We start from the raw sequence: 21861 nt of genomic DNA, 5'->3' as shown, positions 1-21861 counted from the left end.
GCTGGCTCCGGCCACTTGCAGAGAGATCAGCGTCCCTGGTTACCAGCTAACCAGGGACACTGATCTCCAGACAGCAAACTCTCCCGGGCGCTCTGGGAGTCTCTTGCTCCCGGCCGCCCAGGAGAGAAACACTTTTTCCAAGAAAGGTTTAGCAGAGTTGAGCAGAGTAAAACTTTCCCTGCTTTTTCTTTCTTTTTTTTTATTCTGACATGGAGCTGTTGGCTGCCGTCAGATTAAAAAAAAAAGATTTTCACCATAGGAATGCATTGCTAGATTCCTATTGGCTATTTTAATTTGCACTAGCCAATAGCAAACTGGCTATTGCACCCGCCCACTGCTGCTGTCAATCAGCAGAGGGGACCTGCAGTTCTCCATCAGGTCCCCTCTAGTGATTGACAGCAGCAGAGGGCGGGTGCAATAGCTAGTTTGCTATTGGCTATTGCAAATCGCAATAGCCAATAGGAATCTAGCAATTCATTCCTATGGCGAAAATATATATTTTTTTTTTTTTGACGGCAGCAGAACCGCCGGCCAATAGAAAACAGTTGGGCAGATCTAGCTGTCACTGCTAGCTCCGCACAATCATTTTCTATAGTTTTTTTGTACTTTTTAAACTATTTTTCTGTTCTGCTCGGTCCCACAGAGGGACCGAGCAGAACAGCCGAGCCGAATGCCGCTCAGCGGCATTCGGCTATTTACTCACTGCTGTTCGGCATCTATAAGAATAGACTGAACAGCAGTGAGTAGGCTGCCGGAGGTTCGGGGTTTAGCTGATCCAGATGTTGGATCGGCTGAGTCGAACTCCTTCTGCACTTCACAGCGCTCGGCTCACTACGCTTCAGGTCGGACGTTCACTTGGCTGCCTACGGCAGGTTCGTGAATAGACCCCCTAGTTGATTTCTTAAATCCCTTGCGCCATTAAATGATTATATTTGATTGTCCAAATCTAATGTTATTGTCCGTCCTTAGAAATCTTCAGACCTACTCTTTATTTTCTGAGCTGTGCAATAGCTAGTGTTTACACTGGTGATTCATCAGGATTTAGTTTTTTTTAACATTGCTAAGTTTTTGGCTCTCCATTATCATTCTTATAATATCAGAATGTTACTTTGTTTCTTCTCCACTTTTATATATATAGCACATTAAAAGGTACATATCTAGAATCCCCTTTCTTCCTCTTTTGTAAGCCCTATATTTCTGTATTCTGTCTGAGGATGCTGTGCATATTAGTTTAATAATGATTATCTCATATTAGGGGGTTTTGCAAATCTCTTGCCTTATGTCAGTGTTCAAGTTGCCAATCAGCAATACAAGATACATGTTTACTTAATGGTACGCTATGTTCAACTAACCTTCTGTCTTTGCTGTGTTTCCCTTCTTTCCACAACTATCATGCAAATTTAAAAAAGTAATATGCATAGTACAGTAACCTATAGCAATCTGTTCTTTTGATAGTTAACTACAAAGCTTTAAACTTTAACAAAAATGTAAAAGTATATTGTTTGTATACATTATACAAATTGTCATTTGTAGAAGATGTATTGCAGAAGTGTGCAGAAATGTAGTTGATAGAAAACATTCAAAGGAGAGGTGTACTTTAATTCCTCCCCTAAAGTATGCTTAGTTTGTCTCTCCTTGTGAGGAATTCTGCAGACTTGTGCTTCGGGAACAGATATGCAGTAATCCTCTTTAGAACACTGTTTATATAACACCAGTTACTGTGCTTGTTGCGGGCTCATGGTGTATAAAGGAGAAATTCAAATGAGGACTCAAAGATAATAAGCCTTAAATATTGCCATGTAAACCATTAATTCTTACATTTGTTATATGATATACTACTTTATTACAGGAAATATTTAATTAGTACTCCTGTTGCGCGTTGGTAAACTGTAAGTTTACACCAGTACTTTCCAGACAATCCCTTATGCTTTCACAACAACCAAATATAACAAATCCTCTTTTTTTTGTGTGAAAGGAAGTATTTATTAAGCTTTCAGACTAACATTGTTAGTTGAATTTGACAAGTACTTCTTAAACCTTTCAAAATCAAAAGTATCCCCAATGTTTGCAAGTTAATTTGCTGACATTTGATCAGCTTTTAACAACAAATGTTTCCTTATTTCCAGTGAATACATGATCATAAATAGGTAAAATTAAATTAAAACTACATCAGTACTACTCTAAATTGCATTTTGAACACATATTTATTCCAGTTTTTTGGCTGCTTAAATCCAACAAAATTGCCATGTTCATGACTAATCGGCCACTGACATTAAATGAAAACCATGTATCTTTCTATATATGGTCTGAACTACCTAATCCCCACTCTCACAATGGGTTTAATGCCCAACTATGCCCAGACTGACCAACAGATTGTAAAAGAATATTGATGTAGATATATTAATGTGTAATCTTTCTGCTTTCTAGATGTTTAACATATACATTTACTAGGGGGAAAGATAAAATAAGAGAAACCAGCAACTTGCTGTGCAAAAATGCCCTATTTGTCTTTCTGCAGGTACCACCAGATGAATGGGGGGGATACCCAATATCTGGAAAAGAAGGAGAAATACCCTGCCGAAGAATGAGAAGTGGCAGCTACATCAAAGCCATGGGGGATGATGACAGTGGAGACTCTGATACCAGCCCCAAAATGTCACCCAAAGGTGCTCGCCGGCGTGAAAGATATCGCAGGTCTTCAAGTGTCGACCATCCCAGAACCAAGTAGGAAACTCTTCTTAACCATGTTCACACTGTCAGTGTCTCTTATATTTTCACTGGCAAAATCTAGGACCCAATCACTAAAGGGGTGAAACTGGAATTGTGCTGCTTTTTTGTTTTCTTTTTCAGTTTCACCTTTTTTGCATATACGTAAAAAAGCTACAGCTATATTTTTGTTACAAGTTAATATTACACCAAAATCAATTTGATGATAAATACTGTCTTTTTATAAACAGATAAAATAAGCTTTTTAACTCTTTTCACTCATTCCTTGTGATTTACATCACCCTCGTCTAGGTATAATCCATTATTTTTCATTATCAAAGCACATATGCAAGTTCTAGTTTAATTTTTTTTTTTTTTAAAAAGAGCACCCTCCCTACCCAGTACACAAAGCATACAGGCTGGTATGCCGATGGACAGAGCCACCAGGTGTGAACCTCAACACTATACAGATGCCTCAGAAAGAGACTACAAAAATAGACTCCACCAGCTTGGCACCAAGCTCTTCTACACAGCTAGTGGCCTTAAAGGTGATAAAGGCATTATGTGCTACATGTGGAGGCAGGTAAATTACTACTGCCATCGCTGTTAACTGGTAGATTGTTCCATGGACCCCCTACATATTTACTTGCAAAGTAAATAAAAAAACTTTTTTTTATTTGAACCTATCCCATGTTTGGTCTTTTTGTCTATAAATCCCTTTTTAAATTACACCTTGTGAAGCAAATCTGCCCATGTGTTCACTCAGGTGAAATTGGTTAATGACTTGGATCTCAATTGTTTATATTGATTGGAACATGGTATTCTGGGAGATCTATATTCTGTATTTACCCAGCTGACATTCTAAAAATTTAATTCCCAGGATCACCTACTGTACATACATTACAAGCATTTTAGCAGCTATATTGCAGATTCTTACCTGCTTTTGTTAATACCGTGTTTCCCCGAAAATAAGACACTGTCTTATTATATTTTTTTTGGCTCAAAAAAACACACTAGGTCTTATTTTCGGGGTAGGCCTTATATTTTAGCAATTCCCAAAAATAGTACTAGGTCTTGTTTTCGGGGTAGGTTTTATTTTCAGGGAAACAGGGTATCCTTACCAGCCCCTTGCCAAACTGACTGCTAGGTGGAAAGGTCTGTCTTTACTATCCAGATCAGGCTTCATGCATTAATAAGCTCGTTTTACATATTAGAAATAAAATTTCCAATTACAGGGGATGCCTGTTATTTGTCTTCAAACTTTCTGTTGACTTCTGGGAAAAGCAGTAAGCCGACCATATAAGCATGGGTTTGACGTTCTGCTGCATGTCATACACTGTTCATTTCAGTCTTTAGCCACCAATTACATAAACTGACAAAAAAATAATATTTATTTTCCTAGCTAACATCCTAGGCAACAGGAATCTGTATTAGCTAGGAAGAGAAAAAATATTTTTTGTCAGTTTATATAATTTGTGGCAAACTAATAACTGAAATGAAAAGTGATTTTTAACAACATTAAATTACAAAATGACATGTAAAGCAATTATAAGTATTATTATTATGCAGTTTTTCTAAATTCCTTTATTGGCTGTATAGGAAGAAATGGGGTTGATTTATTTAATAAGTAGAGCATGTTAACTCTGTAAAGTTAATTTTCACTTAGCTTAGTGAATGTGTTGAAAATTCCCTTTGCAAAGAATACCAATCATGTTCAAGGAAAATTCTAAGTAATTGATTTTCTCTTGCAATTGATTGGATGATTAAAGTCAGCAGAACTTCAGCCCTCATTCACTAAGCTGAGAGAAAATTCCCTTGCAAAGTGAAAATGTGCATTGCTAAGTGATCTGTCTATATTCCTTTAGTAAATCAAACCCATAGTATTTACAGTGGGTAAAGTAAAGTAATTACGTAATGTTTATTTAACCCTAAACTGGGTTTTTATAGTGTAAGTTTAAGTTGAGACTAGAAACAAGAAAGGTGAATGTTAATATTTTTTTGTAATAGATCATTTCAAAAAGGTAGTTCTTTCTCTTAATTTTATTTTGCATTGGGTGAATTGGGTATTGGGTCCAAGCTACTCCTCTTGGGACAGTGGTGCTGTTAGTGAGCATAACATTTTTTTTCAGAGGGAATTTCCAGATTTTAGGTCAACCCTCTAATCATCTGTCCAGGACTGTAGGGCATATGAGCTGGTAACAGAGCGATGGAGGAACACATACTTCCAGGTCTTCTACTATGACCATAGAGAAACCAGCCTGTGTGTCTGGTGTTCTGCAGTGGTGACAATAGGAGGATTCTATCTATCTGCTTTTGTTTGGCCAACTTAACATACCACAATGCATATCACATTGTATGATAAAGGTGCATCTGATTACGTTGCAAACAGCATTGCAACTCACATACACCGCACACTATAGTGCATTGCGGTAATGTGCGTTACTGCTAATGCAAATGTTGGATTATGTCAGTTAATGCCTCAGTTTCACTTATTTCTTTCCTTCCATTTTTTGCTGTTGATCTTTGCATTTTCAAAAAAAATCAGAGGCTTCATAGGTGGATAAATAACTTTGCATTGAAATAAAATGCAACTTTATTTCCCAACTTTATGAATAGATCCCTAATGATTGTTGTGCAGTACAATGTATTTTAAAAAAGGGGTTAAATAGAGACTGTACACTTAGAAAAGTGAGTGTTCAATAAGCTTATTAAATAGTATAAAGATGTTCACTTTACTCAAGCATGTATGTCCTAGTAATAAACCTCTTACCCCTCTTCCTTAATTTCCCTCACAAGATTGGGTATTCAAAGGGACCACAGATTTTCATTATTTCCTATGAGGAATAAGTATCCCACAATATAAAAAAAATCAAAGAGCAATACTCTGACTTCAAAAAAATCAAACAAATAGGGAAATACCTCGGTTTAAGCTTCAGGTATTCCCCTATCATTAAACAAATAATTTAAAAAAATCACAACCTTTTGGTTTAAAAGGAATTTTTCAAGACTTTTTATGGATAATAAGCAACTAAGATTAAAAGTCAATGGTACAGATTTATAAACAACACCCACATTTCCTAGATTACTGACTGAATGCCACCAATATATGCATGTGAAAGACGGCCATCAATCTAATAGCAGCAAGTTAACACTTTGCTTAAATATTCTAATTGAGTGCAAATAGTGCACTAGAATAAACAATAAATGGGGATCACATTTACTATGCACAGTAGTTTCGTAGCAAGATCTTTGTCAGTTCACTGGGTATAGAGCTATGTGGATCAAAACAGCTAACCAAGATTCCTTCAAGTTGTCAAAGTAAGGTTTTTATATTATGACACCTGCTTAGTGCATAATCGTGACTTAATGGTACACGGACAATGGTGTGGTAATATAACTGCAAGATATTAGGATTTTATCAAAGAATCATAAATATTTGTTATCCGTACCCTGTGGGTAATTATTTGGTCAAGGCCATACATGGATATTAGAAACACATCCATCCTTCAAAGTATGTCCATCTTGAGATGTATCCACTGCCCAAAAGCAGGCTCTAGAACTCAGAGGTTCACAGTCCCTTGTACAACTCAAATATAGTTGTTATGAGTGATGCTTAAATAAAATAGGATGCCTATACTCCAAACTAATGTGGCAGGTTATATCCAGGACACAAGTTACAGAATGGACATGGGGAGAAAACATCAGATGCATGTATCAGGGTCTAGAAGAACTTGATCTAGTATTCTTATTTCACAACATTTAATTCTGAATACAGGAGCTCAGGAGACGTGGGTGGATACTACGCCACTGAGATAGTGACATGTTTTGTCATCACTACAGTGACTTTCTCAAGCGGAAGTGGAAGTTTTCTTTATTTGAATAAGTGGATACCTAAAAGTGACATTAAACCCTCAGATTTTTTAACATAAAGCAATACTGTAATGTGTGCCTTACTGTAATCCATGGTCGTTTCCCTTCTCTTTGCTGCTCTTTCTTTTAAATCCTTATCTCTTCTCATGCTGGGCGCAGAACTTCTGTTTTGCAGCAGACTGTCTTGTCTATGGAATGGATACATGGTGTCTGTGTGCAGGTTCACAACCTGAGCCAGCACTACAGGAAGAGGCACACATTACAGTATTGCTTTACAGGAAGTGTAAATTATTACACTTGCACTACAGGAAGAGGCACTCAGCTGCAAAGGGAAGTTCTCCCCCAGCATGAGAAGAGATAAGGGTTTAAAAGGAAGAGCAGCAAAGAGAAGGAAAACTACCATGGATAACAGTAAGGCACACATTACAGTATTGGTTTATGTTAAAAAATCTGAGGGTTTAATGTCACTTTAAGCTTTAACCAAGTTATCTCCTTTGTTTGCTTTTTTACTCTTAATTACTTTGCTAAGCAAGCGGCCTTTACTTCTTTACCAAATCATCCCTAATGTGTATAGTGCTGCTGGTAGGACACATGTATTTTAAAATACCATGGGCAAAAAACTATACGCTTGGAACAAAATATTTCTGCCCCAATTTTTTGTTTGTTTATGACAACGGTATTTCGAAACAAAAAAAATTAGAGTTTATTTTTATGCAAAAAATGTAATCGAGTCTTAATTGCTCAGAGTATCTGGTAATCTGTGGATACATCTTGTATATCATTGTGTCAAGTATACAAATTGTCTGGTAGTACTAGACAAAATGTAAAAGAGGTGGTGACAACAATAAAGCCCTGGAGGTCTGTACTTGGCTTGCAGGCCGTGCTTACGTTTTTAGGAATAAATTAGTGTAATCTTACTGAAACACTGTTTCATGCAGAATCATGTATTTTTAAAATATATTTTTGTAGTATTGCATTATACTTTTTAATGATCACTTATTTCCACAACAGTAGAAGTCACTAAAGATAGATAATTAACATGTTACCTATTTGTGAGATTTTAAACTCTAGAAATTTGTCTTCAACTATTTCTACCACCTACCTGGCTTAATAACATTTCTACTACAGTGCCAAAGTCCATGCACCACACTTGCAAGAGCCTGTGTTAAAATGTATGTATAGCAGAAATAGTTTTTGGAAAGAGTAGTTGTCTGTGTCTTGCTGCAGAGACTTCTCTTCACTTTCTGTGTTGGAGATGCAACACAGCATAGGAGGTAGTCTCACTAAAGTAAAGGAATTTGCCATCTTAGACAGTTCTCATGTCTCATGACAACTCTGCAATTTAGGATTGCCTCTTGCTTGCTGTCATATTAACAATGATCACCAGGACAAATAGAGGGGTGAATCTCTCCAGTGGGGACTAAGACCTTTTGCCTTTGCATGCACTTTAATCTTTAAATTTATCCTAATGCTCCTGGGGAGTACCTTAAATCATATGCTAGGCAGTGTAGGTGGCCTAGACGGCCATCCAAGTTTAGATTTTGTCCCATGCCCTCCTGGAACTAAGCCCCACTCCCTGACCATCAACTGTTTACAGTCAAATGCCAGAGCGTTTACTGGCATTTCACAATTTAATCTCAATTTGGGCAGATGTTTGGCTTGTGTATAGCCTGAGCCTAGGACCCAAAGAGCTTAGATTTGCATTTCAGCACTATTGTTATCTTACAAATATGTTAGAATATCTCATGTTCACTTTGATTTGAATTAACAATTATTCTATAGCCTGGACATGTTTTTCATACCTCCACACTTAGAGGGACTCGGTAATAAAAGTACTTTGTGCAGTAATTTGAAAGTTGCTGTGTTACAAAGTGGTACCACGTGGAGATTAATTCCTTTTATTTAGTCTTGAGGTAATTAATGTGGCGCCGCTGAACTCCTTTTGAATGGGTCTCCCCAGAATTCCTGCTTCTGATGGTGAGGAAAAGCAAGACATTACTCCCTTGGGAGCTATATGCAAGGCCCAACCTGGCCTAACCAGAATACAATTCCATTACTGGGCCCACACTCTAAGCTGGCATTTGTCCCTCTTTCACTGCATGATTGGAATCCTTGCAAGGAATAACGTCAGCTCAGGCTGGATTTCATAATAATAGAAGTGTCATGTTTACTTGAGTTAGTGTACTACAAAAAACAGTACATTAGCGGCACTGTTACTTCACAAGACATATCGAAAGTCACATCAGCTTAGAACAGGTTAGTCAATTTACCCCAGAGAGACTCAATCTCCACATTTCTACATACTTGATATTTCCAACTGGAGTAATAGTCCAACTGTCTCTCCTCTCCACAGGCCACCCAGCACTGCGTACACTCACATCATGTCCGGCTCTAAGCTCAGGAAGATGAGAACTTCTCTGTTCACACGCTGTCCCTCAACCAGCCTCTCATCCCTTACTCCACCTTCCCTTCCTACATAATTACTTGCAGCAACACTAGTGAGGGACAGGGAGAGGTTGTTAAGCACCTGTAAGTCAGGACTTCATCTTAATGGGCTTATGTCTCAGAAGCTAGGACAGGCTTTAGGACTTTCTCCTGGTGGAGCAAAGATGGAAGGAAACAACAAGTGGCATCTGAGAGAACTACAAAAGAAATAATGGAATGCTCATGAGTTTATTTTCAAGTGTTATTTAGCCAGCCCCCTTTTTCCAAAACTTTTAAATGGAGTTATTATCCTTTACGCATTAGCAAAGATAGCAGGGTACTTAATAAGCATTGGTATTCAGCTTTCTTATCTATGTTTGTGATATTAATGCTTTTTAATTCAGAAGCTCCAAGCAGTGAATAATTGCCATGTGCTGCTGGCTGACTGTCACATTCCTAGTAAGCTGAATGCAAAGTTCTTTCTCAACCCTTGTTGCTAATGTTTAGTGCTTCCTAAAGCCCAAACCCATTTTGCTGCTTTCTAAGGTGGAACATAATGATGGGAAAACAAATACATACAGTAGATACTAAAACACACTCAAAATATCTAACTTACCTTTTGATGACTAGACAGTGACTCTTATTCCCTAAACATATTTTTCTGTCTTTTTATTAGAGCTGAGTGGTAATCTAGTTTGAGTATTTTCACTATGTACTGTTTCAGTACTGACACATGTTTGATCTGTGCTAGTTCTGTCAATACATATCTTGTGAACTGTAATTAAGCAGACTCACTCATAGAATCCTACTCATTCTGTAGCTTTGACCTGATTAAATTAATTTCATATGATACCGAGGTATATTAAGAATATTGGGGCAATCATGAAAGGCTTAGAAAAGTGTAGAGGGCGTTTAAGAGCTGGTTAGCATAAAATGATATGTAATAGCTATATTACAAGAAGATTGCGATCAATGGCTTGAGACTGGGCATTTTATCAAAGGTGGTCTTATAATGAACATAGTTTAGATATCTATAGATAGAATGTGACAGTTATTCATTAGGAAATGGCCTGAAAATCAAAATGCCATATGCATGCTCAGCTTTTCCTTTGGTTTTGGCCTCCTGATGTACTTTGTTCAGATTTCTTTTTGCTTAATTTATATTGCAGTTTTCAGATACAGATATCAAATGTGCTATATTTTATTTGTGGATACATCCACATTTTACAGACAATTGCGGAGAGTTAATGCACATGCGGTAAAGCACTTTATGTTGGTTGTTCATGTGTTTTGCGTAAGACAGACCAGTCATTATGAATGAGCAATGCCTGAAAATCAGGCATGACCTGTTCTTTTTATGCACTGCAACGTGCAGCATATGCGTTGTGGTGCACCACAGTATGGATGTGTTGCCTGCTACTGTAAAAGGGTGTTGTAGTGCCATTTAAAATTAATGCAGCACACCATGTTTATACCAATGTACTTTATATTACAAAAGCGCATACATATGAATGGCCCCTTAGTCTTATCTCTCACACATTTTGCCTCTACTGCTTTATACAATACTACCTTAGTTATGTTGTACTTATGTGTTTAAATATATTTAACTTTCTAAAAATGGATGGGCCCATCCCATTTAGCAGCTGGTGCCAATTAAGATAAGCCTTTCCTTAAAGAAATATGGGGGCTACTATTGATGACCTTTATTTAAAAAAGCAAGTTGGCTGGCTGTTATGCTGAACCACTGGTTTTAATACTTTCAGGGCCCATTAACACTGTTGAGGTGCTTTAACACACACGTGTTGATGTGGGTTATGCTGTACATTAACGGCATTGCGTTAAGGCCTATTCAGCATGAATGGGCTGTCAATGCACCAGAATGCACCAAAAATAGTGCATGTTTAATTTCTGTCAGTGTTAGTGCCTTCTGCATGTTATGTTGCGCTGCAACGCATCCAGTGACAAGGTGCAATTGGGTGCCATTTAGAAGGTACCAGTTTGCACCAATGCATGCTACATGTGTTGCAGTGTTTTGTGATTGTGTGAATGGTGCCTCATTGACCACTGGCCTATTTGTCCAGCGATAGTGACTCAATGGGGGTGATTTACTAACCTAAACACACACACACACCAGGTGTGTGTGATTTTCACACAGCAAAACGTATTTATCAACCAAAAAGTCTCTAAAAGCATATTTCCACTAATGCCATATATGGAAAAATCATGCACATGATGCATATATAATGCTGCTTCACAGTTTAGACAAAAATGGTTAGCTCATGCATTTACATTCCTGCATTCATCAACGCAAGCAACATAACATAGAGCTAATTTACACCACATTACCTTGCAATTCATTGCAGGGCTTTGCACAACACACCTGCTGGGTGTGTACACACTACAAAGGTGTTTCGATTCCTCCCATAGATCATGCTGGGAGGGAACACACTACAGAGGTGTATACACGTTCGTGGTGTGTTTAAAAGGTTAGTAAATCAACCCCAATAAGTAATGATTCCACGGGATCAGCATTGAAGCCATAAAACTCATATTTGAGGAATGTGAGGTCAGCAATAGCAGTCTGCACATTTTTCTCAAGAAAGGTTTCATTTAATATTATTGGGCACAGCCCAAGGTCCAGGACACTAACTGCAAAGTGCAGTTACACAGAGTAACTTAAGTAGGACCAGTAAAATATTTTGATTAGTTGCTGTGGGTACTTTACTTTGCATTATGCATATTGCTCCTTCCACTATGTTACTGCATAAGCTTCTATATAATGGCAATCTACATTTTATAGGTTCTCTGTATGTGATAAAAATGATGTTGAGTTTGGTTCTTTCTTCTTGTATTAGCCCCCTTTTCTCATCACTCTTTACTAGGTTTCCATGTAAGCGATATTCTGACTCATGTCTCTGTAACTGTCCCAGCTGCTGCACTCCACCTAAAATTCATCAAAAGGGACACGGCTATGGTCTCTCCATCATGGGTCAAGTAAGTATAGAAAGTGCATGGTTTCTAATGAGAATGATGCTTGGAGATGGACAGAATGCTGGTGGGATGCATGTCCACCCTATCCTTGCTTGCATTTTGCATAATCCCTGTTTTATATGGATTGCAGATATTCAGATGAATGATTCAACAAAGCCAATGGATGCTTCTTCATTTGATTGGGATGTGTATGATATCTAATCTGTAAAGCCACATGATGATTTAATCTTATTTTCTATGCTCATCTCATGGGTGGGTGTTAATGTATGATTTGATGAAAATCAATTTATGTCATATATTTACTTGGCTTATTGCACTGTACTGAATCCTTTTTAGTAACTATGAACATATGGATTTATTTAGGCTTAAAAAACCCTCAATTATATCATTACATGTCTCCTAAAAGCTCCTGTATATTCTTTGACACATGAACTTGAATATGTAATTGTTACCTGTTGATGGTGCACTTCTTTAGAATGGTTTACATTTAATGTCCCTGCCTTGTGAATACAAATTGTTGTAATTGGTAAGTTCATGAAATTAGTTACCGGTATTAGCCATCGTTCAAGGAGCTATATTTTTGATCTTTTCATCAGGACCAAATTACCTTGCCTTGTTTCTTGGTGTCTTTCTATATGGATGCAAACATCTTGGTAGAGGAGTAAAGCATTGCTTTCTTATGTTAGACTGGCCTCCCCTAGAGGGAATGATGAAAAAGCAGCAGGGAAGCATATATCCACACAGAAAATGAAGTAGAAGTGGATATGTTTGCAATGCAGATCCTTAGGTAGGAGGGCCACCGAAGGCCCTCAGTAGAATAGAAGGCCCTCAATAGAACAATGGGCAACATGAGTAGTGACATCACAAGTGCCCTACATTGTTAAGGAGGACACCTTAATTGCCTTAGATAATCCTGTACTGCTGTCACATTTTAGGAACTGCACTGTAACTTTAACTAACTTAAAGTAATAGGTAGATTTTTCATTGCACTACTTAGCCACAATTACCCAGTTGGCTGACATGGAATTGTGAGGAAATGTTTGCGAACTGTTAAGAATTTTCTACATTTCTGCATACCCGACTTTTAAAATGTGATCTGATGTTAATACAAATTATAATAATAAAACAGTTTTTATTTAGTATACAACACACACAGACCATTTTACATTGCAACTTGTTAAAAAAGTTTTTAACAGTAAACTTCATTGATTAAGAAAGTATGTGATGCTCTATTATTTAGCAATTAGTAAAGCCTCTTTTATTGGCAATCACCTCAAACAAACACTTTCTGGATCTGGTGATCAAATGTTTGCAGCAGTTTGAAAGATTTGGTACCATGTATTTATATAAAAGCTTTTCACTTTAGATCAGTCATATTCAATTCATAGGTTTTGGCAGGGGTTTTTTAGCACCAAATTCTTGGTGCATTGTCAGCGCCATCATTTCTGTTGTTGATATATTACAACATAGCGGTGTATTCACTAAGCTGCAGTAGGCAGCTGAGTGAATGGCCGGCGCTGTTCGGCTATTCACTTCAGGCTGGTAGGCTGAAATCAGCCGTACATCGGGTGGCTTTGCGTGGCTTCGGGTTGGCCGAGCATGCTCTGCATGTTCGGCCGACCCAAAGTGCAGAAGGAGTTCGACTCAGCTGATCCAACATCTGGATCGGCTAAGCCGAACGCCCGGAAGGCTACTCGCTGCTGTTCAGTCTATTCTTAGACCGAACATCTTAGATGCCGAACAGCAGTGAGTGAATAGCCGAATGCCGCTGAGCAGCATTCGGCTCAGCTGTTCTGCTGGGTCCCTCTGTGGGACCCAGCAGAACAGAAAAATAGTTAAAAAAGTGAATAGCCCATACAAAAGTGAATAGCCCATACAGCAGCCCTTCGGTTCTACTGAATCGAAGGGGTCCTGGGGCCAAAGTTAGCCGAAGGATCGGCCAAAGCTACGGCTAGATCCTTCTGCTGCTTCGTGAATAGACCCCATAGTTTTGTTTTGGAACAATACATTGTTGGTGTGGTTAGGTTGAAGTCTAAGGATAAGGGCTTGTTCAAACCAAATGCAGACCAGATCTGCATGAGTTTCTGCACACGCAGTGCAGTGGGTTGTGCTGCGTTTTTGATGCATTCCGGGCCATTTTCTGGTCACAAAAAAGGGCTTTCAGTGCATTCCAGGGCATTTGCATGTGTTTGTGATGTGTTTGCATCCGTTCCAGAGCATTCCAGAGCTGGTACAATAGGCTTGCTGCAGTTTTTTTTACATGCTCTGGAACTGAACGTTGCGGTGTGAACTAGAGCCCAAAATACCATTGAAATACATTGGACGCAGTTTTGATCTGGTCTGTAACTGCTCTGCTCCTGGAACGCGCTTGGTGTGAACAAGGCCTTACGGGTAGGGATGTTAAAGGTTAGATTGGGGGCTAGGGGTTAAGTTGAGTTGTATGGTATTGCTCATCCTTAGGTTTTGGGTATGATTAATGCTTCCATACCGAAAGCAACAATGACAGTTTACAAAAGCTAAAAATTGACAGGCAAAATCCAAAGCAGAGAACACCTAGCATTTTTTTAAAATCAATAGCGAGGGTGAGGCGACTCAGGCTTTTGCTTCGCGCAGCCATCAGGGCAGTGGTGTATTTATGTATTTGGCTGCCCTAGGCAAGCCAAGCTTCGGCCGCCCTCGGCACCTTACTAGCACCCCCCCCCCGGGGGGTTTAACTCTAGTCGCAGGCACCCAGGAAGGTGCCGCCCTAGGCAAACGCCTACTTTGCCTCGCGGTAAATACGCCCCTGCATCAGGGAGAAGCGGGGTGGCACAGCTTTGGACAGAGTATCGGTACATATCACTGATCTATACCGATCCTCTGCCACTCAACCACGTACAGAGCACAGCCTGCGGCTTTTCCTCTGGATGCCTGCTGCTCTCCCCATCTGTAGGCAGTGGGGCTCCAAGGAGAAATGAAGTACTTTAGCCGGGGTGGGGAGGGCGGAGGAGGGAGCCGCTGTCACAGCAGCATGGAAGAGCGGTGAGAAGAGAGAGATCCTGGCCGAGCGACTCTCTCTCTTCCCACCGCTCGGCCATGCTGCTGTGACAGCGGCTCCCTCTTCCGCCCCCCCCTCCCAACTGGCTGAAGTGCTTCACTTCTACTCGGATCCCCGCAGCATACAGATGGGGGAGAGCAACAGGCATCCAGAGGAAAAGCTGCCGGGTGTGCTGTGTGCATGGCCGAGCGGCGGAGGATCAACATATTAGTGATATGTACCAATACTCTGTGCAGAGCTGTGCCACCCCACTTCTCCCTGATGGCTGCGCCCCCCAGCACCTGTGCCCGAAGCGAGAGCCTCAGTCGCCTTACCCTCGCTACGGCCCTGAAAATATGTTCTCTATTTGGAGGAGGGCGCTGTCATCACAATCAGACAATCAGAGAGCACCTTGTATTCATCGATAAAATGTAGGAATTGTCTGAATGGCTGCTGTGCTGAGCAAGTGATCCCCTGTGTGTTCAGAACAGAGGGGAAGCCACTGAGCACAGCAGAGTACCAGGACTAGAAGATCGCTCTAAAGCACTGTAGTAGTTCCGAGTAACCCCGTGCTTTACAGGATCCCCATGGACTACTCAGGTATGACATTTTCATGCTTTCATTGGGCCAAGCTGGACAATGTATGTATGTATGCATAAAACGTTATACCTGGAGTTTAGCTTTAAGACCTAATTTTCACAGCTTCTCTATGGGAGTACGCGACCGTACGCTCACTCGAACTGCACATCTGTGCGGGTGCGGATGTCTGTACTCGTACGCAGACGTGGTCCATCCCGCCTGGATCCTTTCTGCGTACGAGTACAGACAACCGCATGGATGTGCAGTTCGAGTGAACGTACGGTCGTGTACTCCTATAGAGAAGAACACGCTGCTGCATATAAATCACAAGCAGCACCTGTCCTTCCCGGGAGCGGCCCAATACGGATCTGTACAGGCCAACCGTTAGCTGTGTGAATGAGGCCTAAATAGTAAATTTTTCTATAAAGGTCTATACATCAGGCCAAAAAGCTGAGGAAGAATGGGGGACAAAGAAATTTGATTCCAAATTAGGCACAGCCTTTTCAAAGAAGGGACATTTGGGAGCTATGTTTCACGTTTGTTTTTGCAATGTATTGTTTAAATGATCTGCTTTTTATCATGTCACAGCTTTTCACTTTAATTGGGCTTTGACCTGGATATTAAAAATATAGCATTTAGTCGTTTAAGCAATCTGTTGATGATTTAGTACTTTTTAGGGGGTTATTTTTGAGTTTTAGATTACAGACAGATGCCCTGACATTCTGCTGTACAAATCCGTGATACAGCTTGGTATTCATTAGTTACCTAGATTGTGAGCAGGTCCCGAGGCAGCATAGAAGCCTTACGCTATTATTCTCCCCATCTCATGCATCACATTTGCAGGGTGTGTATATGCAGTTTCTAGGTAGTTTAGGCAAGCTTTAGGTGGGCTGTAGCATTTTTGTTTTTGAAGAGCAGTGGTATTCTCTCTAGTAACCTCTTACCATTGTCTACACTCGTAAGGACAGAAACAACAGTGTTGAATTTTTTACCATTTCTAAATTGGTTGTGTTGTTGACTGTGGACAGTCATTGTTAAAAATCTTTTTTGAAACTATTAATATCTTCAACAGCTGTCCTTCTGAAGTTCTATGAACCTTCTTTAATAACGTCCTACTGCACTTTATTAAAATAGCCTAGTGACGAGGTGGTAGTAAAAATTGTTTTTCTTTTTCTTATGGAAGGCTAGATCAAGCTCAGACTTGAATTAACTAGAATGCCTAACTCACTGAATTGAATTCCTACCTCTAATTACCCTTTTTAATGAATCCTAGGGAGGCTATATATTTTCTATGGGACTTGATTTGTTTAATAAATGCATGGCTATGCAAGTGGTTTTGTTGTTTGTTAAAGACTGTATTTATTTATTATTATTGTGACTTAGATGAAAGCCAGATCATAATTTAGGAGCAATTCATGCAGAAATACGAATACCTCCTAAGGGAATATGTTTTTTTCTCTCACATCTGCAGATTCTAATGCAGAATTTATTTAGAGTATAGTTTAATGGTTATAGATGAGATTAAAACTATGTTATATCTTTAGTTAAAGCTTTGATAATAATTTAGAATATGGGTTGCACAATGAGGTGGAAAAGTTGGTTAAGCTAAAGAATCCATCTTGATATTTGAGACTCCATCTTGTTATACATGTGAAACTCGAATAATTAGAATATCGTGCAAAAGTTTATTTATGTTGTTTATATAATGGGGGGCGAAAAGAAATTTCTGCCCCGGGCGCCCAGAACTCTGGTTGCGCCACTGCCGCAGCCTGAAGAGGATTGTCAGGAAAAGGCCATTCAAAAGTGTTGGGGACTTTCACAAGAAGTGGACTGAGGCTGAAGTCAGTGCATCAAGAGCCACCACGCACAGACCGATCCTGGACATGGGCTTCAAATGTCGTATTCCTCTTGTCAAGCCACTCCTGAACAACAAACAACGTCAGAAGCATCTTACCTGGGCTAAAGAAAAACAAACCTGGTCTGTTGCTCAGTGGTCCAATGTCCACTTTTCTGACGAGAGCAAATGTTGCATCTCATTTTAAACCAAGGACCCAGAGTATGGAGGAAGAATGGAGAGGCACACACTGCAAGATGCTTGAAGTCCAGTGTGAAGTTTCCACAGTCTGTGTTGATTTGGGGAGCCATGTCATCTGCTGGTGTTGGTCCACTGTGCTTCATTAAGTCCAGGGTCAACACAGCCATCTACCAGGAGATTTTGGAGCACTTCATGCTTCCTTCCGCAGACAAGCTCTATGGGGATGCTTACATAGTCACATAGTTACATAGTATTTGGGGTTGAATAAAGACATACGTCCATCAAGTCCAACCCATATAGGTCCACGCATCACCTCGTTCTTAGGGATACTGGTATCCCTGGATATTACGGTCCCTCAAGAAATTGTCCAAACGTTTCTTGAATAAATCTACACTCTTGGCTGAAATCACTGCCGATGGCAGTGAGTTCCAGACCTTAACTGTAAAGTACTGTAACTGTACTGTAAAGAACCCTCTTCGCCCATTGTGCTGGAATTTTTTCTCCACCAACTTTAGGTGGTGGCCTCTAGTCTTTGTAATGGAGTTAATCTCAAACAGTTTGTTGCCAATGTTGCTGTCACCATTGAACATCTTGTACATGAAAATCATATCCCCCCTTAATCTCCTTAATTCCAGCGTAAACATGTTTAAGGTCAGAAGCCTTGTCTCATAGCTCTGGTCCTCCATTCCCCTAATTAGTTTTGTTGCCCTCCGCTGGACTCTCTCCAGTTCAAGGACATCCCTTCTCAGTACCGGCGTCCAAAACTGGACCGCGTACTCCCGATGTAGCCGAACCAACGATCTATATAGAGGCAACATTAATGAGTCTATCTCATATATTAGTTTCACCTTTTAAGTTGTATTAGTGAAATAAATGAACTTTTGCACGATATTCTAATTATTCGAGTTTCACCTGTACATAAGTCCCAAGGTTTGTAGAGATCAACAGTTTTATTTTTGCAGGTTCTGCAAGGACATATTTGTGCAGACTCTGCAAAATATGTCTCAGTCTGTGGTTTACAGGCCTTTTCAAGGATTTCTTGTTATTGGCAACACCGTATGTGGGTAGCTGATAAGACGACAAATAAGCCCGAATATGATATATTGTCAGACACCAGGTCAAGCCAGCCAAACTCAAAAGAACTATTATTCCTTCAAATACAGTTCCAGTTTAATTAACAAAAGATGATGCAAGTATGGGAGGGACCTTGTGACCTGAGAGAGTTAACCGTTTCAAAGGTGTGATAAATAATCAAATATTATTGGATGATTTATATTTCCGTGCCGGCCCAGTGTGAGATGCCACTGGGATGTGTCTCATGAATTATGCTAATGTGCCTTTGCTTAAAAATTAATGTAATTCCTCTTTTTGGGTGTAGTACGCTGGCCAACATATGTTGAATAAACCTTAATCATGTCATGGACACAAATCTCTGTTCCTGTTTTTTTGCGAGGTCTGGTATTCTTGCCAGGACACACAACAACTAGTTTTAAGTGAACCTGTCACTCATTTTAAACTTATAAAAGTAAAAGTCCCACCTAACAGTGCCTACTTCCTTTATTAGCCAGAAAACATTCCTTTCTGTGTCCATCTAAAACATTTTTCACATTGTTTTACTTATCTGTTTAACTAATTAAGTATTTCTTAACTTACCTGAATAAAATACTCTATCTAATCTAACATAACAGTATCAGTTTGGAACACTTCTACAATTGACATTAGATTTTTGCTGTTTCTCTTAGAAATTAGAAACATTAGTTCACTATGTTGCCTTAGAGTGAATCTTTGCACGCATGTCAAAGCAACAGGTTCATGTTTGACTGGGAAAGCAATGTGACATACATGGTACTTCCTGGTATTGGGGAGCATGCAACTTATTCCCTTTCCGCCCATGTGACAACACTGGTGCGTGGGTTGGGTGCTTAGTCAGCTCTATCACATGAGAGTCCTCAATCTTGTGTTAGCTCTAAGCTGCAACTTGTAGGTAATACAGGTTTTTTTTTCATCCATTTTGGGTAGGATAGGATGGAGTGGAAGAGGGAGTAAAGGCAAGGAAAGTTAAGTATAAGTAGCTATGGGGACTATTATTAAAGTAAACTTGTTTATTTGCCATGCATGAATAAATCACAGTATCAGTATAGATGTTTAAAGTTGACAATGTCAGTGAAAAAAATAACAGATAATGAAATGGGTTTTACAATCTATGTAGTGGCACATACAATTCTAGTGTCCTGCCTTTCTAGAAGGAAGATTTGTCCATCTATGTGCAGGATAAAGTTACACATGCACAGTAATAGGTCATTGTACCATAGAAGATTGTATGGTGTATCACAGTGATCCATAGACTGCCATTTGTAGGATGTATAGCAGTATCAGAAAAAAAGGATTTTTAATTTCCTTTTTCATAACTAAGTTATGTAGACAGAATCCTTAAAGACTGCCAACGTGATTAAGAGCGTAGTTGTGTGTGATTTATGTGAATAATACCACTGAGCAGCACAGAACATGTGCTGGATTGGTCATTTACATGACAGATAGGGGCTGGCATCCCACTGTTTCAGTTGTACTATGGTTGTCCCAGCTATCTACTAGGGACTGACATTTTGTTCATGTACTTGGCATTATACAGATTTCTCATTGCAAGCTTATGAAACAACTAAACATGAACTATCTTGTGTTCTGTATATAAATTACAATGTACCTGTTTGCTCCAGAGCCACAGGCAATTCGCTTCAAAGTGCCAGCAAACTTCCAGTCAATATTCCCAAACTTTAAAACTATTTCATATTATTTGCCACCTGTGGAAGGCTATAGTGATTTCCTAACACCCAGGGGAATTGCAGATCACTTTGCAGCTGCTGGAAGGGAGCCAAGACTGGCACTGGGCAGTTGAATTTTAGTAGCCAAACGGAGTAGCGAGGGAGCAAAATAAGGGTGAATATGTATGGCAGGGTATGGGAGCAGGTTAGTGAACCTGTTGCCTTCCTCTCAGTGGGAAAAGCAGAACCTCTCTTTAAGGGCATTGTATTAACACAGGGTAAAACTCAGTGCCCGTGCGTATTAGTGCATTGCTGTGCTATTCATTTTTAATGGAACCACAACACACCCTTGGAATGCACCTGTGTTACAGTGCACCGTAGCAATGCTCAACGTGTTGAGGTGCGTTACAGTCCATTCATTTGGAATGGGCTGCCTAACGCAACGTGCTTCAACACACGAAAACACATGCATTGCGGTGCAGTGCTTCCTGGTGTGATTGGGTCCTAAAATAAATGGTAAAATGTGATTGTTTGCCATTCACAAAACATAGGATTTTTTACTTACCTGTAAAATCCTTGGAGTACAGTACAGGGCACAGGCTGAATCAAAGACGACTGATGATACCTCCATACTACCCAGTTGTCTTTGATGAAGCCTGTGTCCTGTACTCTATGATCAAGAACATAGGATTTTTTACTTACCTCTAAAATCCTTTCTTGGACTACAGTACAGGACACAGGCTGAATCAAAGATGATTGGGTAATGTGGTGGTATTGTCAGTTCTCTTTGATTCAGTCTGTGTCCTATACATAAAGAAAACCCATTTATGTACTCTTTTCTTTTCTCCAGTTTCTATGAATCCCCATCTTAGCATATCCATGTTAGCATGTTTTGGGTTTATATTATTCATATTTTTCAGTAGTTTTTCTATTTTACTCCATAATAACAGCTTTAGTTTTCCTGAGGCAGGCAATTGTAAAGTCTTCCTTACATTGGTTTGCTGGAAAATACTAGCGCAGATTTTTTACTAGACAGTAAAAAATGGAGAAATGAAAGCATGTATGTCATTTAAAGTAATGATAAGAATCTCTGCTGCACCAGTTCAGTAAAGGTCTGCTTTGCTTTTTCTTCTGTATCTTCTTAAGCCTCTGTGACAGCGGCATGTATCATTAACTAACATTTTCATGCTTGTGGTGCTGCCCAGTTTGCTAACCCACCATTTTGCTGAATTTATAATGACTAAAATCCACTGCTGCATTTTTACATCATGGAATGAAGATTTTTATTTTGAAATCCCAGTTTTCAGCATACAGTACATGCATTTTAAGGTTTAATGACCTTCAACCTAGTTTACAGTACAATCTGTTTGCATGAAAAATAGGAGTTATACAAATGCACTCAGGTATGTAAATCTCTGTTGCTGCGATTCGGAAACTATAGTGATATTACACATTGTTTACAGGAAGATACAATTCTGCAC

At 39.5% G+C, this 21861-nt stretch overlaps 1 protein-coding gene across 3 annotated transcripts in view; it reads left to right on the top strand.

Moving 5' to 3' along the window:
• Window positions 1–21861, top strand: part of LOC108802056 (disks large-associated protein 3-like) — an 82297-nt gene that overhangs the window by 40753 nt on the left and 19683 nt on the right. Inside the window, exons 2-3 of one of the 3 annotated variants that reach the window (XM_018573945.1) lie at window positions 2519–2724; window positions 11931–11994. The exons of 1 other annotated variant lie outside the window; for it this stretch is intronic. In XM_018573945.1, the coding sequence (XP_018429447.1) occupies window positions 2519–2724; window positions 11931–11994 (270 nt within the window). Of the gene's footprint in view, window positions 1–2518; window positions 2725–11882; window positions 11995–21861 lie in introns of all 3 variants that reach the window. One more of the 3 variants, XM_018573944.1, reaches the window with a different exon arrangement.

The sequence above is a fragment of the Nanorana parkeri genome, unplaced genomic scaffold (assembly GCF_000935625.1).
Source record: "Nanorana parkeri isolate BGI_ZX_2015 unplaced genomic scaffold, ASM93562v1 scaffold2632, whole genome shotgun sequence".
In the NCBI taxonomy this organism is placed as follows: Eukaryota; Metazoa; Chordata; class Amphibia; order Anura; family Dicroglossidae; genus Nanorana; species Nanorana parkeri.
The sequence above is the reverse complement of the archived record's forward strand: the minus strand, read 5'-3'. Positions and strand labels throughout refer to the sequence as shown.